This window comes from Lepus europaeus, chromosome 19 (genome assembly GCF_033115175.1).
Source record: "Lepus europaeus isolate LE1 chromosome 19, mLepTim1.pri, whole genome shotgun sequence".
Lineage (NCBI taxonomy): Eukaryota > Metazoa > Chordata > Mammalia > Lagomorpha > Leporidae > Lepus > Lepus europaeus.
The window spans coordinates 40,716,280-40,735,942 of NC_084845.1; the positions used below are offsets into that span (position 1 = coordinate 40,716,280).

Consider the following 19,663-nt stretch of genomic DNA (forward strand, 5'->3'; position numbering starts at 1 on the left):
TCTGTTAATGTGCTGGGAAAGTAGTGGAAGATGGTCCAAGTCCTTGGGCCCCTGCACCACCCACATGGGACACGCGGTTGAAGCTTCTGGCTCCTGGCTTTAGCCTGGCCCAGCCCCAACCAGTGCAGCTATTCGATATTTTCCCTCTCCCCTCCCCTCTTCTCCCCTTCTCTCTTCCCCTCCCCTCCCCTCTCCTCTCCCACATCTCCCTCCCCCCACCCCATAACTCTGCTTTTCCAATAAAATAAATAAATCTTTTTTTAAAGAATAGTACTTTGGGGTCCAGTATTACCACATTAGTCTGCTGCCTGCAATGCCAGCATCCCTTATCTCTTCCTCTCTCTCCCATTAATTCTGCCTTCCAAAAAAAAAAAATGCAGAAGAAATGATAGAAAATTTCTGTTGGGTACGTACTGTAGTAATAATTGTTACAGGCAAGAACCATCAATAAGTGCTAAAATTATTGGATAAATGTATATGAGAAACAGGAAAGTTGCATAATCTCAAAATATCTTCTCATATGATATATAGTAACTATAAAAGGAAACATTTACAGTGGAAAATCATGGGAGACACTACTTTAACCAAGTGATAAAGTTGATATAACCAAGAATCAGATTTACTAGCATAGTGTACTCCCTAATATGATGTACTGAGTAGATAAAAACAACGTCACACCACTACAATAGTAATATCTAATATCTCTGAGGATTTGTGTGCTAGATACCATGCTATGAACTTTATGAAAACCATGTATTAGGTCTCACAGCAGCCCTCTAAGGTAGATGCTATTATTTGAAAGCACTGAGAAAATAACACAGGGGCCAGCATTGTGGCATAGTGAGTAAAGCCGCCACCTGTGACACTAGCTTCCCATAAGGGCACACCGGTCCTAGTCTCTGCTGTTCCACTTTTGATCTAGCTCCTGCTAATGGTCAGGGAAAAGCAGTGGAAGATGGCCCTGGTGCTTGAGCCTCTGCCACCTACAAGGGAGACCCAGATAAAAGCTCCTGGCTCCTGGTATCCACCTGGCCCAGCCCCAGGCATTGTGGCCATCTGGGCAGTGAACTAACAGATGGAAGATCTGTCTCTATGTGTCTCTCCCTTTAACTCTCAAATAAATAAATAAATCTTAAAAAAAAACACACAAACTAATTTGTGACTTGTTTTTAAATCCTGTATAAATTTTTTTTTCCCCTTTCCTTTTGTTCATTTATTTGAGAGGCAGAGACAGACAGACAAGCTGACTCAGGCCAGAGGCTGGAATTAGGAACTCAGTTTCTATCTCTCATGTGGATGGCAGTGACCCAACCAGTTGAACCTTCACCTGTGTCCCAGGGTACCTATTAGCAAGAAGCTGGAATGAGGTACAGAATCAGAACTGGAAGGCAGGCACACTGATATGGGATTTGGGATCTTTTATTTATTTATTTATTTTGGTAAAAGATTTGTTTATTTATTTGAAAGGCAGAGTTACAGAGAGGCAAAGAGAGAGAGAAGTTTTCCATCCACTGATTGACTCTCCAGATGGCCGCAACAGTTGGAGCTACGCCTGTCTGAAGCTAGGAGCCACGAGCTTGTTCTGGGTCTCCCACACGGGTGCAGAGACCCAAAGACTTGGACCATCTTCTACTGCTTTCCCAGGCCATAGCAAAGAGCTGAATTGGAAGTGGAGTAGCTGGGATGTGCCCATTAGGGATGCCGGCATTGCAGGCAGCAGCCATACCCCCTCTGCCACAGTGCTGGCCCCCTCCTTTTTTTTAGATTTTAAAAGATTTATTTATTTATTTATTAGAAAAGAGTTACAGAGAGGCAGAACGAGAGAGAGAGAGGGGTCTTCCATCCACTGGTTCACTCCCCAGATGGCTGCAACGGCCAGAGCTGCGCTGATCCAAAGCCAGGAGCCAGGAGGTTCTTCTAGGTCTCTCACATGGGTAGAGATCCAAGGACTTGGACCATGCTTTCCCAGGCCATTGCAGGTCGCTGGATTGGAAGTGAAGCAGCCAGGAATCTAACCTGGTGCTCATATGGGATGCCAGCACTGGAGGCAGCGGCTTTACCAGCCATGCCACAGTACCGGCCCCAGGTTTTGAGATCTTAGCTGCTAGGCCAGTTGCCTACCCCAGGAATGAATATTTTTATTGAAACCACTTAGCAAACATGTTTCTGAAAATCTGATATTTTTACTTCTGTCTGTAAAATCATTATTGATTCTCTAATTTCTTCAGCATAAGATCATGTAGATATATATATATATATATATATTTTTTTTTTTTTTACAGGCAGAGTGGACAGAGAGAGAGACAGAGAGAAAGGTCTTCCTTTTGCCGTTGGTTCACCCTCCAATGGCCGCCGCGGCTGGCGCGCTGCGGCCGGCGCACCGCGCTGATCCGATGGCAGGAGCCAGGTGCTTCTCCTGGTCTCCCATGGGGTGCAGGACCCAAGGACTTGGGCCACCCTCCACTGCACTCCCGGGCCACAGCAGAGAGCTGGCCTGGAAGAGGGGCAACCGGGACAGGATCGGTGCCCCGACCGGGACTAGAACCCGGTGTGCCGGCGCCGCAAGGCGGAGGATTAGCCTATTGAGCCGCGGCGCCAGCCGATGTATATATATTTAAAATTTTGTTTATTTATTTGAATGGCTGAGACAGAGTTCCTATCTGTTAGTTCATTCCCAAAATGACTTCAACAGCTAGGCCTGGGCCAAACAGAAGCCCCAAACCAGGACCTCAATCTATATTTCTTGTGTGGGTAACAAGGACCCAACTACTTAACCATCAGCTACTATTTCCCACAGCGTGCATTAGCAGGAAGCTGGAATCAGAACTGGAACCCAGGCACATTGATAAGGGATGCAGGCATCCCAAGCTGTGGCTTAACTACTATTCTAGATGCAATGTCCAGGTATTTTAACAAAGCTTGTAATAATTCTGTAATCCAACTTGTTAGATTTCATTCCTTATTGCTTATCCTTCTCCCATATGCATTTAGTTTTCTTGTCATGCCAATCTACTTGGTATTCCAGGATATAAAAGCTTTAAAATTTCTTTGTGGGGCCAGTGTTGTGGCGTAGCAGGTAAAGCCTCCGCCTGCAGTGCCAGCGTCCCATATGGGTGCTGGTTCACATCCCAGCTGCTCCACTTCCAATCCAGCTCTCTGCTATGGCCTGGGAAAGCAGTGGAAGATGGTCCAAGTCCTTGGTCCCCTGCACCTGTGTGGGAAGACTCGGAGGAAGCTCCTTGCTTTTGGCTTTGGATCGGCGCAGCTCTGGCCATTGTGGCCATTTGGGGAGTGGACCAGCATATGGAAGACTTATCTCTCTCTCACTCCCTCTGCTTCTCCTTTTCTGTGTAACTCTTTCAAATAGTTAAATCTTTTTTTAAGAATTTCTTTATAACATTTCATGGATCTGAATACACAAAAGTAGAATATCCATCACCAAACTATAATAGCTATGGTCAATTTATGACCAACTATTTCATCTGCACTACACTTTAAATATTTTACCCACTCTCTCCATGGATTTTTGTTTAACTATTTATTTACCTGAAAGGCAGAGTTAGAGACAATCAGTGAGATCTTCCATTTGCTGGTTCACTCCTCAAATGGCCATTCTGCTCATCACTTCATCTGTGAATATTTCAGTTTCTATAATCTAAGATATCAAAGACGTGTCCTTAAAACACTACAAATCTAGTTTGACACCTAAAAAAAACTTGTAATTCCTCTACAATCAAATATCTGATCAGAATTTAAACTTTCATATTTTAATAAATGTATTTTTACATTTTGTTTGTTCAGGTCAATATCTAAATAAAGCCTACACATTGCATTTGATTTATAAGTCTTTCAAGTTTCTCTCATGTTTTTCCTTCCATTTGTTTTCTTTTGTTATTTTAATTAACCATTAGGTCCCCTTTATGATTCCCCCCCCTTTTTTTAATTTTAATTTTTTATTTTTGACAGGCAGAGTGGACAGTGAGAGAGAGACAGAGAGAAAGGTCTTCCTTTTTGCCATTGGTTCACCCTCCAATGGCCGCCGCGGCTGGCGCGCTGCGGCCGGCGCACCGCGCTGATCCGATGGCAGGAGCCAGGTGCTTCTCCTGGTCTCCCATGGGGTGCAGGACCCAAGCACTTGAGCCATCCTCCACTGCACTCCTTGGCCACAGCAGAGAGCTGGCCTGGAAGAGGGGCAACCGGGACAGAATTGGTGTCCCGACCGGGACTAGAACCTGGCGTGCCGGCGCCGTAAGGCGGAGGATTAGCCTGTTGAGCCGCAGCGCTGGCCCTGTGATCCCCTTTTATCTATGGGATTTATTTGTTTATTTGAAGGGCAGAGTTATAGAGAGAGAGACAGCTCTCATCAGCTGGCTCACTCCCCAAATGGCTGCAATCAATGGAGCTGGGCCTAAGGGAAGCCAGGAGCCACATGGGTACAGGTGACCAAACATTTTGGCCATCCTCTGCTGCTTTTCAGGCTATTAGCACGATCTGGATTGGAAATGGAATGTCAGGGACTTGACCTGGAACCCATTTGGGATGTTGGCACTTGAAGGTTACCCACTTTTCCATGGTTCCGGCCCCTTAGAACTTCTTTTTTGATGAATTCAGAGTCATTGGTCCTTCAGAGTTCCCACAGTCTGGATTTTACTGATTATATCCCCATTTTGCTGGTTGCATATAAAATGTTCTATTCTCCCCTGTATTTCTTGTAAGTTAGATAAATAACAGCTTTTGTGAACATTTATTTGCCTGGACAGTTATATTGAAGATAAAAATAAAGATAATGTGTTATCTATTTCAAATATATTCAGGATTATGACACTTGAAAAATGTTGCTATTAGCTGAAAGTGGAAACTTGGGTACTTCTACAAGTCACAAGCCTTTTAATTTGTGAACATGGTATCTCACAGATGTGAAGAAAGTGAAGTGAAATAATTGTCAGAAATTCTTTCTTTCTTTCTTTCTTTTTTTTTTTTTTTTAATTTTTTGACAGGCAGAGCGGACAGTAGAGAGAGACAGAGAGAAAGGTCTTCCTTTGCCATTGGTTCACCCTCCAATGGCCGCCGCGGCTGGCGCGCTGCGGCCGGCACACCGTGCTGTTCCGATGGCAGGAGCCAGGTGCTTCTCCTGGTCTCCCATGGGGTGCAGGGCCCAAGAACTTGGGCCATCCTCCACTGCACTCCCTGGCCACAGCAGAGAGCTGGCCTGGAAGAGGGGCAACCGGGACAGGATCGGTGCCCCAACCGGGACTAGAACCCGGTGTGGGTGTGCCGGCGCCGCAAGGCGGAGGATTAGCCTATTGAGCCGCGGCGCCGGCCTGTCTGTCAGAAATTCTGAAAATACATCTAAGAGTAAAACTCAGAAGAAGACTTCGACGTTATAATTTGCCTTTGGATCAATTTTTTTTCACCGTTTAAAACAAAATTTTATGGATAACATGAAGAAAAATATTGTATGCATTAAAAACTTGAAGACATCACAACATTGTTGATATATACAACTAAAATTAATTATAAATGTAATTTTTTTTTTAAGATTTATTTATTTGAAAGCCAGAGTTACAGAGAGGGAGAGACAGAGAGAAAGGTTTTCCGTCTGCTAGTTCACTCCTCAAGTGGCCACCATGGCCAGAGCTCAGCCAGGAGCTTCTTCTGGATCTCCTACACAGGTGCAGGATCCCAAGCACTTGGGCCATCTTTTACTGCTTTCCCAGTCCACCGCAGAGAGCTGGATAGGAAGAGGAGCAGTCGGGATTAGAACCAGCACCCATATGGGATGCCAGCGCCACAGGTGGAGCATTAACCCACTGTGCCACAGTGCTGGCCTAAAATACATTCTTTTTAGGAAATTGTTTTAATATGAATATTCAAGTAAAGAATTATTATGCTTCTGGTTTTTTGTTTTTTTGTTTTGTTTTGGACAGGCAGAGTTAGACACAGAGAGAGAGAGAGAGAAAGGTTCACCCCCCAAATAGCCGCTATGGCTGGTGTGCTGCACCAATCTGAAGCCAGGAGCTTCCTCCTGGTCTCCCATGTGGGTGCAGGGCCCAAGCACTTGGGTCACCCTCCACTGCCTTCCCGGGCCACAGCAGAGAGCTGGACTGGAAGAGGAGCAACCAGGACTAGAACCCGGGGTGCCGGCGCCGCAGGCAGAGGATTAACCTAGTGAGCCGCGGTGCCGGCCGTTGCAGGCAGTTGGGGAGTATCTCTTTCATATTTGAAAGACAGAGTTACAGAGAGAGGTAGAAACAGAGAGAAAGGTTTTCTATCTGCTGATTCACTCCCCAGATGGCCTCAATGGCTGGAGCTGAGCCAATCCGAAGCCAGGAGCCAGGAGCTTCTTCTGGGTCTTCCACGTAGTTGCAGGGGTCCAAGGACTTGAGCCATCCTCCACTGCTTTCCCAGGCGATAGCAGAGAGCTGGATTGGAAGAGAAGCAGCTGGGATTAGAACCAGCGCCCATATGGGATGCCAGTGCTTCGGGCCAGGGCTTTACCCCACCATGCCACATTGCCAGCCCCAAAATCTCCAATTTCTTGTCCAAGGGTCTTTGCTGCTTTGACCTCATAAAGAAAAAAGAGAATAACAGTGTCGCAAGCACCACTTGTCACGCAGCTCGACAAGGCTAATGCGACATGTTGGAGCACAAGGAATAATCACACAGAATTGTGATAGTCTTTTCAATATAATTTATTATTCATAATCAATACCACTCAATATATATGTATTCAATAAACACATCTAAAGATCAATACCACTCAGTATATGTTGTTAATCCAAAGGTCATAACACACATCTAGGAGTAAGGCAATTTCCAGAAATATCAAGCAATGGTTATTACAAAGCATAAAAGCATAACCGATCTGAATACTCATGGCTAAGGATGTAATGTGAACACTGCATTCTCAAGGTTCGTATCACGGTCACGAAAAAGCAAAAGTCCAAAGTCACCATTACCACTCGGGAGAGGGATCTCTAAACAGTCACTTACAGGCAGGAGTCGTGGGATGACTGGCACTCTCTGGACAGTAGGCTTGAAGTTGCCGGATGGACAGCAAGGTGAAGGGTTGGAGATGTCACCTGATGGAGAGGTCTGGTCTAGCTCCGATGTCAGATCCAGCAGCAGCTGGGATGTCCAGGCGAGCCTGGCTCCAGCAGAGTGGCAAGCAGAGCTTCAGTCAGTGGAGACTTGGGTAGAGTTTCACGTGCACTGAGCCATGGTCCCTGGGGATGAAGAGCAGTTGTGAGGCTTGCCTTTTTATCCCCCCTCTGGAGCAGGTAGGCGGTGAAGGTGTCCTGGTGTGTCACCAGTCACAAGCTCATCCTTTGGGGTGTCACCAACCAGATGTCGGTGCCTGGGTGTGACCAATGATGTTTTAGGTGTCTTCTGGATGTGACCAATTGTGGTGCAGTAGTGAGGGTGAAGTAACGCAGTAGCCAGCTGGTCGGCTTCTTCTTATAATGTAATGCCCCCCACTCCTTATCAGGCTTCACCACCTGTGTCTGTTCTGACAGATGGTCTAGGCAGTTTCTGGTGCTTAGTGGCCTTCGCTTAAGTAACTCCATTTTGGTTTTGCTTAGCTCAAGTAACTGCATTTTGGTTTTGTTTTTTCTCTTCCTTTTTGGGTTAGCGGTGCTCTGTAACTCTTTTGGGACTCCTGTGGGACTCCCCACAAACAGGTGATGTGAAAACTATTTAATTTTATTAGGGATGTGAAGTACATTTATACTCTGTTCTAGTTTATTTTTTTAGTGCTAATCGGAACATGATTTAATATACTATTAGGTGGTGACCTATGATTTGAAAAACACTTAATGTAAATCTGAGGTTCCCCAAAATGAAATATGGTATCCAGTATGTTCTCCTGTGTTCTGCTCAGTTGCTATCAAAATTATAAGTCATATACTAAATGATCTGCCTTACTATGATTTATTTTTCTTATTTTTCAATGTTTGGATATAATGTTAGAATATGTACATTTTAATGTATTTTTTTTATCAATTAGGATACAGATTCTTAGTGGATAAGGCCTGTGCTTTAATTTTAATTTTTTAAAAAAGATTTATTTATTTATTTGAAAGTCAGAGTTGCAGAGAGAGAAGAGTGGCAGAGAGAGAAAGAGGTCTTCCATCCAATGGTTCACTCCCCAGTTGGCCACAACTGCCAGAGCTATGCAGATCTAGATCCGAAGCGAGGAGCCAAGAGCTTCTTCTGGGTCTTCCATGGAGGTGCAGGGGCCCAAGGACTTGGCCCATCCTCCACTGCTTTCACAGGCCATAGCGGAGATCTGGATCGGAAGTAGAGCAGCTGGGTCTCGAACCAGCGCCCATATGGGATGCCAGCGCTTCAGGACAGGGTGTTAACCCGCTGCGCTATAGCACTGGCCCCTAATTTTAAATTTTTCAAAAGCTTGTATTCTAAAATTATCACAAACTTACAAGAAAATTCCAAATATAGTACAAAGAATTGCAGACCTAATACTCTCATTCTTAAAGACTTTAGAATATATTTCTTACAGGTAAGAACATTTTACTGTAGAACCACAATTTGCTAAAGCAAGTGGGAAATTAATACAGCAGGAGCTGTGGAGACTGAGAAGAAGAAAACAAAACAATATACAATTTTGTAGATTTGATAGAATTTGATGATTTCATAGATGGAGGACAGAGAGAAAACCATAGCATTGTGTGTGTATATTAGGAAGTGATTGACATTAAAAAGGTTTAGTTGTTTCACACCATGCTGTTGATGTTCTGTGAGCTACTATAGTTTTAAAATGTTACATGTTTTAGTGGCAGAAGAAATAGTTGATCACAGATTCTCTATTGTTTGCCGCTAAGATTGATTGTTAAACAGTTGGGATTTTAATATGGGTAAGAGAATCTGTTAACTCACTTCTCCCCAGAAAGTTTTTTTATCTTGGAAATCCTCCTAGGTTCTTTGAATATGTCAGTAAGTTAAGGGTAATAAAGGAGAATAGCAGGGGAATCCGCATCTTGCATTCTAGCCCTGATTTTTCTGTCTCCCAGGATCCAGTCTCAAATTTCCATGTTAGAGCTCTACATTTCAAACTCAGAATGAAAAGAATTAAACTTACACACACACACACACACTCTTATAAACCCTTTCTCAACTAAGTTTCCTATTCTTTTGCCTTCTTTTGTACCAATAGTTGGCCAACAAACCAAGTATTGACTCTTCCCACTCCTTACTCATATCTTGTTGATTCTTTGAATCAACAGTATCTTTGAAGACACTGGGGGAAAAATACAGATTTCTTCTTTTTTTTTTTTTTTATAACTAGTATCTCTGCATTTTTAGAAAGTCACTTACTTTTTTTTATTAGTCTCTAAATTATACTATTTGAATCAAAAGTGATATAATGTAGTGGTTATGACTATGATCTGCATAATGAAACCCCCTCTTGTTTTTAATTTCTGGTTCACCATTCATTAACTTTGTGATCTCAGGCAGGTTGCTTTTCTATGCCTCAGTAGCTATATCAATAAAATGAGCATAACAATAGTACATGTTTCATAGGGTTATTTTGAAGACCAGCCGATATATGAGAAATATTAGGAATAGTTCCTGGAACATTGTAAGCCCTATATTTTAATTTCATTATTGTTTTCATTAGTATTTTGTGATGGCATGCTTTCTCTGGTCTCTTCTATCACTTTTTAAAAGATTTATTTATGATTGAAATGCAGAGTTAGAGAGAAAGAAGGAGAAATAAATCTTCCACCCACTGATTGACTCCCCAAGTGGCTGAAATGGCTGGGGTTGGGCCAGGCCGAAGCCAGGAGCTTCTTCTGGGTCTCCCATGTGGCTGCAGGAGCCCTAGTACTTGGGCTGTCCTCCGCTGCTTTTCCAGGTGCAGTAGCAGGGACCTGGATCAGAAGTAGAGCAGTGGGGACTCAAACCAGTGCCCATATGGGATCCCAGCACTGCAGACGGAGGATTAACCTTCTAAGCCACAGTGCTGACCCCTAATCTATCATTTTGTAATGCTACTACTATAAGAGTATCTTTCTCATTGACTACCCCCTTTCTCTCTATCATCACTGTTATTATTACCTTGTTATCCTTCAGGATTAGTTATTATTTATAAAATATTTAGAATAATGACTGGCACTTAAGTACTCAGTGTTAGCTCCAATTATTATTATGATTTTTACATACTTGCTCTTACTGGTTTTCTGCCTTTACTATCCTTTCATTTTGTCTAGATTGGTTTTCCTGGGACAGTATTCACCTTTTGGTGCCCATAAGAAAAAAGAATTTTTGAAAGCATTATCATATAACTAGACTAGAACAGTTGAAAAAATGAGTTTAACGAAAGAGGTAAACTTGAGTTTTGAAGCAGTAAAGTTTTATTTTTGCTACTTAAAATCATCGCTTACTAAAATTGCCTCAAATTTTTAAAGAAAGAGAAGTTGTATCGATGATCAAATTTAAGTTGATCTGCTACTCATTTATTTTTAGGAAGGAGCTAAACTTAATTTTTTTTTTGAAAAATTCAGGAGTTCAGTTAAAATAGAATGTGAAGAGTAAAAGTCAGGAGGATTTTATGAGTTTTTCATGTTAGGCAAATAAATTAATGTATTCATCCCAATTAAGATAATGAAAAAAAAATTAATGTAGTTAGTCATTCTTTATAAATAGGTCTCATTTGTTCATTTCAAAATTATAAGCCTCTTTCTAGAACTTAAGTGAAAATGGCTTCATTTCTGTATTTTTAAAGTAATACTGTTAGCTTTTTGTTAGAAGAGACATTATCTAATTTCTTAAAGAAAAGTCACTTGTTAAGTGTTTATTTGCATGACCTGCTCTTTAACCCTTCAAGCTATTTCCGTATTTCAAATATATTAGAATATCGTGGAGAAAAGTGTTTTTCTCCGGTAAAAATTGCATTGGATTTTGTTTTTTTTTTTAAATACTGATAGCCACATAGAACTATTTTACCACTGTTTTAGTTTTTTGGTGATTTTTTGAAAATCAGATTTTTTAACGGATATTTTTAAAAACTTTAAGAAATGGCAGAGTGAGAGTTAATGTGTTACATGGAGGGAAGAACAGTCCATTGGGGGTTAAATTGCAGAGTCTAATGGAATAATAACTGGTAGCACCATCTGCTGGCCTACTTCCGCAGAAGGAGTCAGTATTTTTAACGACATCTCTAATATTCATGCTGATGCATTTTGATGCTTTGTGCATTCATTTCTTTCTGTGCTTTGTTGGAATCTGGCTATCTGCTTACAGCTATTGAGGAAACTCCGCTTTTTAGGAGGGTTTACAGCCTTTATCATACCTAAATAGGATGAACAGTAGATATAAACTTGCCAAGGCAGAAATGTGTTGATAAATTAAAATGTGTATTTGTGGAGGGTTGTGCATCTCTTGGTTGCAGCTTGCTAAATAGGCCATTTAGGAATCTTCTTTCAATGCTTTTTTCTTGAGCACTGCCTGGGGTGGTGAAAAAGCAGAGGGCAAGCCTTTGTCTGACGCCAAAAATGTCTTCAGTGAAGAGGCCAAGAGGAAGGGTAAGTGAAAGCCTGAATGAGTGGGAGGAGGAGGGGTTCTTTGGGCTAAAAGGCTAATGGGATTGAATAACCTTCCTTATTACTGGCTGCTGCTGCGGGAGTCGTACTGCATCGCCATCTTGAGCTTGTTGCTGTTTTCTCGAGTCTTGGTTATTTGTTATAGCCTGTAGGCCTTAAGGTGGCATTTTAGCGAGCGATTCAAAACCCTCCTTCCCTTCCCAGTGCTGCAGCACTGCTGTGAAATCTTTGATGAGGCAGGTATAGAAAAGATATCCAGTGAAGCACACTGGAATCAGCATGAAAATGTGTTTGAAAATTCCTGATGGTTTTTTCCTTTGCTATAGTCAGAGGCATGTTTACGGGTAAGAATATAACAAAACTGTGATCTAAGTATATGTGGATGAATGTGTGTTTGAAGAAGAAATTCTTTTTAAAATGCTCTTGATCTGCTTCCTGTGGTATTGCTAAAATATTAATAATTTTAATGTAGAACTGTAAAACTTGTTTCTTTCCCAGATTGCTTGAGCAAAATAATTATGATATAGAAAAGGAAAAAAAATTTCACATTTAACTCTTCCATGGAAAAACTAAAACTTTCTCTAATTTTAAGTATGGGAATGTCTGTTTACTAACTAGCTATGTTGCTGCATTAAAATGACCTAAATGATTTCAGGTTCTAATTCAAGTTTTAAAGCAAAGGTTTTATTTTTGTAAAAATCATAATAAACTGTAAGGAATAGTTCTAAATTAAACTTCCTATTTTAAACCTATTAATAATTTTCAGAGTTTTGAAGTGGAGAGAAAAGAAGAGACTTCTATTTCAAATGCACAGAATATTTACAGGATAAAATTTGAGTGAACTATTTTTATAGGACAAAATATCACATTACCTTACTAACTGAAAAATGCTATGAAAATATCAATGAATCTATTACCAGTCTTGAAGCTACCTTTTTAAAAGCAGCAGTTGAGCTGTTTCTACTAATTTCTAAGATAAGCAAAATGTCTTAATTTTTAATTTGTTTGTAGCACTCACGTATTTGTTCATGTAATTTTATTTTTCTACATAACTTTAAATTTTCGGAGATATTGTCAGTTATTTTACATGTACTTTGGTATATTCTATAAAACAATCTTTTGATCTCTCTAGCCTCCATCTTCCAAGAAGAGTGATGGTTCTGGGACATATACTAAGTTGCAGAATACCCAGGTGAGGGTCATGTCTGAGAAGAAGCAGAGAAAAAAGGTGGAATCAGAAAGCAAGCAAGAAAAAGCTAATCGTATAATATCAGAGGCCATAGCAAAAGCAAAGGAGCGTGGGGAACGCAATATTCCACGAGTAATGAGCCCTGAAAACTTTCCTAGTGCTTCAGTTGAAGGAAAAGAGGAAAAGAAAGGTAGAAGGATGAAATCCAAACCAAAGGACAAAGACAGCAAAAAAACAAAACCTTGTTCTAAGTTAAAAGAGAAGACGAAAATTGGGTAAGTTGGTTAAAAATTAAATTCCTTTGTTTGGTTTTTTTAAAGTATACCATGTCTAAACTACTTTTGATTTGAGTGTGATATGTTTTACTCTCATTTAGAGTTTTAAATTTCCAGGTATTATGTATATCTATTTCCTTTTTGAATGAATTAATTTATATTTCAGGATTCCCTAAATTTTCCTATTCTGTGAATGTAGCTTTTTGTACATTTTTTTTAATTATCAGTAAATGGAATTCAAAATAGGAAAACGTTTCAGTCTGTGTAACTTAGGAAGGTAAAAAATAAGATCCATATTGCTATGCCAGCTTCAAATTCACTTTCTTTATAGACCATACATTGAAATTCTTTATAAGATTTCTATACTTCTTTATATACTTGTGTCTCACTGGGCACCTTACAGTTTTAGTTTTCTTGCCATTCTCTTTAGTTCTCAGACCAGACCCATAGCTTTGAACTAAATGGAATGGCAAGAAAGCAAAAACTATGTAAGCCAACAATAAGCAGCTCCTGGGGCTTACTGATTTATTCATGTTCAGTCTCTGATTTACTTACTATAATAAAGAGGCCAAGTGAGGATTAATGCTCGAAGAGAATTTTAAGGAAAAAGACTTGCTGTAGGGGGATACATTAATTCTACTATTTTTATTTGGCTGCTTATCTAATACATTTTCAACAAACAAAATATAGGAGTTATTTGCTTTATATGTGCGTTTTGTTTTGCATGCAAGAGTAAATATAACCCAAGGTCAGTGTAGTTTAAAATTATTTTGGAGGAACTGTTTGGTCATTTTTTTGAAAGCTTTATGTGGACTTTTACATGAAGTGCTTAATCTTAATTTCTTCTTTCATATACACACAAAACACAATAAAGACCCCCTTTTGTTATGAAAGTCTTGATTTTTAAGAAATTATTGATAGACTAAATAAATTTTTAGAGCTATGATAATTTTGTAAGCCAAATGAATTCTTAGTATTTTAAATGCAGCCATAAGACTAAATTATTTAGTTTGGTAGCTATCATTTGATAGCATCATTAAATAATACAGGCTCTCTTGTTCTAAGATCAATAAGTATTAGGATTGATTTTACATTTATTTGCAGACAACTAAAGTGAAATATCAAAGTTAGATTTCTTTTTTTATTAAAAGTTTTTAATATGAAAGTATCTTTTCTAAAGCTCTATCTAATTTTATTTAGGACACCCCATATTTAGCCTTCTGCTAGGTTAACAGTTAATATGCTTAAAGTTTTCCAGTTTTAACTTGTTAAGAGATATAGGCAAAGCAGTGTACTATTTTAAAGGATAACATTTTGAAAAATGATGCATAAAATAAGAAATTGACCAGTAAACTTCAGAAATTACAGCAGCAATTCTTTGCTTTAAACTTGAGGGGAATATCTAAAAGGAAACAATTCCAGAAGAGAATCTGGTTAAGAAAAAGTTATGTACACAAGGGGAAATTAGTAATAACTGAATTCAAGAGAAGCATCAATTTTTTTATGATGATATAGTATGGAATAGTAAAACTACTATGTTGTATTGACACATTTTGTGCTATTTGCATTTTTTTATTTATAGGTAGATTATAATTATTTTAATAACACCCAGCATTGTTCAATTTGGTATTTATTTTTAGGTAACGATATCAAGAAAACAGAAAATAAGAAAGTTGTACTAGGAATGACATTTTTCTATTTTAGCTAAGTATATGATAAGATAATGAATAGTTCCTCAAAAAATGGACTTGTTGAGAGTATAGATCTTTTTGATAGAGGATTTTATAAATTGTAGGCAGGTTAGCAAAATTGAAGCTTGCCTATATTATTAGGCTGTTGGAGTAAGACAATATCTTGATCATCTTTACCAACCAGAGACAAAAATAAGTATCATTTTGGAGAAAAGGCATAGTTAGAATAAATGCAACTCATATACAATCCAGAATTCCAGTGTTACTCAGTTGAAATATTTAATTACCATGCCTTCAAATAAGAGACTATACTTTATAATTTTTAATTTCCTTAGTTTTCACTTTTTATGTGAAGTCATCATTAAAAATAAGTTGCATTAATACAGTTAGTTATGAAATGAATGTATTTCACAACTAGTTATGAAATATTTATTTTCTTTTTAAAACCCTTGTTTATTAATTTTAGAACATTTGGGTTACTAATATCAGATTGATATCAGATAATTTGTGAAACAATATATACTACATTGTAACCACCAGTACTATCATACATAAATTTAAAGTGTAGTTGAGTTTGTAAACAATAATTTATGTGTGATGCACAGAGCTGTTATTTGTTTAACCCACAGATGTAGTTTAGAAGGCCAGTCTTAAGTAAAATAATAATGTCTCTGCTTGCTGGTATATTTGAAACCTTATCATTATTTGTCACTTTCATAGTTGTTTTTCTTTTTTTTTTTTTTTCTTTTTTTTCTTTATTCTTTAATTTTTTTTTTACTTTTATTTAATGAATATAAATTTCCAAAGTATAGCCCATGGGTTACAATGGCTTCCCCCCTCCCATAACTTCCCTCCCGCCCGCAATCCTCCCCCTTCCCGCTCCCTTTCCCCTTCCATTCATGTAAAGATTCATTTTCAATTCTCTTTGTATACAGAAGATCAGTTTAGTATATATTAGGTAAAGATTTCAACATTTTGCCCATATAGCAACACAAAGTGAAAAAACTACCATTGGATTACCAATTATAGCACCAAATAGCAATGTACAGCACATTAAAGACAGAGATCCTACACAATTTTTTTTTCAAATTAATTAATTTTCTATGCCATTTCCATTTTAACACCAGGTTGTTTTTTTTTTTTTTCATTTCCAATTCTCTTTATATACAGAAGATCAATTCAGTATATAATTAGTAAAGACCTCATCAGTTTGTGCCCACACAGAAACGCAAAGTATAAAAATACTGTTTCAGTACTAGTTATAGCATCACTTTGCTTTAGACGACACATTAGGGACAGATCCCACATGGGGTGTAAGTACACAGTGACTCCTGTTGCTGATTTAACAATTTGACACTCCTGTTCATGGCGTCAGTAATCTCCCTAGGCTCTAGTCATGAGTTGCCAGGGCTATGGAAGCCTTTAGAGTTCGCTGACTTTGGTCTTATTCCGATAGGGTCATAATCAAAGTGGAAGTTCTCTCCTCCCTTCGGAGAAGGGTACCTCCTTCTTTGATGGCCCCGTTCTTTCCACTGGGATCTCACTCACAGAGATCATTCATTTAGGTCTTTTTTTTTTTTTCCATGATATCTTGGCTTTCCATGCCTGCTATACTCTCATGGGCTCTTCAGCCAGATCTGAATGCCTTGAGGGCTGATTCTGAGGCCAGAGTGTTGTTTAGGACATCTGCCATCCTATGAGTCTGCTGTGTATCCCACTTCCCATGTTGTTTTTCAATGCAAGAAATAGAGCACTATCATATAGTCTAACTTTTATAACAATTCTCTGAGTTAGACTGGCTAGACAGTACAATAATGTAGTTAAAGTCTATGGCTTTGGAGGCAGTTGCATTTATTCAAATGCCAGTTCTATCACTTATATGTAGTGTAACCCTGGAGAGGTGCTGAACCTCCCAACTCAAGATTCCTCATTTGTAAAATGGGAATGATGATAGTGCTTATCTCCTGGTGAAGTGAGTTCTTATCTTCAAGCCTAAACTCATCCAGCTACCCAGGTTTCTCTTTCTATTAAGACTGTGTTTCTATTAAGATCAGTTTGAAAGTCCAATAAAAGAGAAAAAGTGTTAACTTACTAAGGCAGATAATAGACTAGTGACACTATTAACTATTTTCACACAAGCATACCTCTGCTTATCAGGTTATCTAAGAGAGCATTTAAGATAAATAAATTTTGTTTGAAATGTGCATGGAATTTGAGAGAGTTGCCCATAGTTACGTGAAAAAGTTGAAATGGGAGTGACAGTGAAGTGTGAGGTAGAATTAGAAGCAAACCTTTTTCTGCTTTGACATTTTTCATAATCTTGCTGGTCAGGTGCTTAAAAACTACTTTTCACATAGAACGACAGGTTTTCCTTAAGTAATAATAGGTATATAATAGATACTCCATTAATGGAATGGAATGAATTTTATGAAATGAATGAATGGAAAGAAGATTGAACATTGAATGATACCAAATGGTTGAATTTGATTTGTTAAATTGAAAACAGAAATGGCAAACTAATCTGTTCATAAAACTGCAGAGACATAATTAATGATATTAGTGAGTTAGACTCTAAAGTTAATTAATAAAATTCATTCCAAGACCCCAAAATGTTCTTATGACTTAGTTTGGTTATTTAGATTATGTATTAGAACTTCACATGATTTGACTGAAACAGTTTTAACTTTATGCTTTATAACTTTGAGCTTTATGTTTCCATGTTGTCAGTTTGAATTTACTTCTTTGTTTTATAGATTATCTGACAGACATAAAGTTATGCTTTTGTTATTTTAAAATGTTCTCATAGTCCAATAAAATTAATCAGTTTTAGCCTTTTGAAATTAAACTCTTCTAGGGGACCAGCATGTGGCACTGTGGGTTAAACTACCACCTGCAACACCAGCATCCCATATGAGCACCAGTTTCAGTCCTGGCTTCTCCACTCTCAATCCAGCTAAGTGTACCTGGAAAAGCATTGGCTGATGACCCGAGAACCTGGGTCCCTGCTACCCATATGGGAGACCTGGTTAGAGTTCCAGGCTCTTGGCTTCAACCTGGTTTGGTCCTGGCTGTTGCAGCCATTTTGGGAGTGAAACAGAAGAGAGAAAAATCTCTCCTGTCTGTAACTCTGCATTTTAGATAAGTGAAATCTTAAAAAAATTAAAAAAAAAACAACTTAAAACTCTCCTTTTTTGTATTACTCATAATTATCCTCGTTATCAAATCCAAGAAGTAACTTTCCTTTATAGTTACAACAGAAAATATCTAAATTTGGAGACATTCATCAAAACCCAGTAGAGGCCGGCGCCGCGGCTCACTAGGCTAATCCTCCGCCTTGTGGTGCCAGCACACTGGGTTCTAGTCCCGGTCGGGGCGCCAATCCTGTCCCGGTTGCCCCTCTTCCAGGCCAGCTCTCTGCTGTGGCCAGGGAGTGCAGTGGAGGATGGCCCAAGTGCTTGGGCCCTGCACCCCATGGGAGACCAGGAGAAGCATCTGGCTCCTGCCATCGGAACAGCGCGGTGCGCCGGCTGCAGCGCGCCTACCGCGGCGGCCATTGGAGGGTGAACCAACGGCAAAAAGGAAGACCTTTCTCTCTGTCTCCCTCTACTGTCTACTCTGCCTGTCAAAAATTAAAAAAAAAAAAAAAAAGTAGAAAATAACTTTAAGTATGTTATGAAGAAAACACTTAGATCTCAGAATTCTGCTTTTATTTGCTATAGTCTTTTGAACTCCCAAGAAGGAAGAAAGAAAATAATATCTTAAAATTACTTACCATGTTCATACATAGTCATGAATATGTATATTTTTAGTAAAACTAACTTGTACTCGTATTTATGTCTTTTTTAATAATTTTACTTGTTTGGGGCTGGCACCGTGGTGCACTGGGTTTGTTCTCCACCTATGGCGCCAGCATTCCATATAGGCACCGGGTTCTAGTCTCAGTTGCTCCTCTTCCAGTCCAGTTCTCTGGTGTGGCCCGGGAAGGCAGTGGAGGATGGCTCAAGTGCTTGGGCCCTTGCACCCGCATGGGAGACCAGGAAGAGGCACCTGACTCCTGGCTTCAGATCAGTGTAGCTCCAGCCATAGCGGCCATTTGGGGGTGAACCATCAGATGGGAGACCTTTCTCTCTGTCTCTCTCTCTATCTGTAACTCTACCTATCAAATAAATAAATAAATAAAAATTTTTACTTGTTTGAAAGACAGAGAACTCTCATCTGCCAGTTCACTTACCAAATATCTACAACAGTTGAGGCTGGAGTAGGCCAAAGCCAGGAACTGGAGACTCATTCCAGTCTCCCATGTAGATGGTAGGTATCCAACTGCTTTTTCCATCACTGCTGCCTCCTTGAGTACACATTAGCAGCAAACTGGAATTGAGAGTAGCCAGGACTCATTCTTTTTTTTCTTTCTTTTTTTTTTTTTAAGTAAATATAAATTTCCAAAGTACAGTTTATGGATTACAAATGGCTTCCCCCCTACCCCCCATAACTTCCCTTCCACTCACACCCCTCTGATCTCCCATTCCCTCTCCCATTCCATTCACATCAAGATTAATTTTCAATTATCTTTATATATAGAAGATCAATTCAGTGTATATTAAAATTTCATCAGTTTGCACCCACACAGAAACACAAAGTATAAAAATACTGTTTCAGTACTAGTTATAGCATTACTTCACATTGGACAACACATTAAGGACAGATCCCACATGAGAAGTAAGTACACAGTGACTCCTGTTGTTGACTTAACAATTTGACACTCTTGTTTATGGCGTCAGTAATCTCCCTAGGGTCTAGTCATGAGTTGCCAAGGCTATGGAAGCCTTTTGGGTTCGCCATCTTCGATCTTATTCCAACAGGGTCCTAGTCAAAGTGGAAGTTCTCTCCTCCCTTCAGAGAAAGGTACCTCCTTCTTTGATGGCCCCGTTCTTTCCACTGGGATCT

General features: G+C 39.4%; 1 protein-coding gene across 11 annotated transcripts in view; it reads left to right on the top strand.

The window, feature by feature from the left end:
* CHD9 (chromodomain helicase DNA binding protein 9) overlaps positions 1-19,663 on the top strand; it is a 285,267-nt gene that overhangs the window by 147,802 nt on the left and 117,802 nt on the right. For 8 of the 11 annotated variants that reach the window (XM_062177146.1, XM_062177144.1, XM_062177142.1 and 5 more), the window contains exon 3: positions 12,697-13,028. In XM_062177146.1, coding sequence (XP_062033130.1) covers positions 12,697-13,028 — 332 coding nt within the window. Of the gene's footprint in view, positions 1-11,463; positions 11,547-11,667; positions 11,909-12,696; positions 13,029-19,663 lie in introns of those variants that run through there. The other 3 variants (XM_062177151.1, XM_062177152.1, XM_062177153.1) reach the window with 2 other exon arrangements.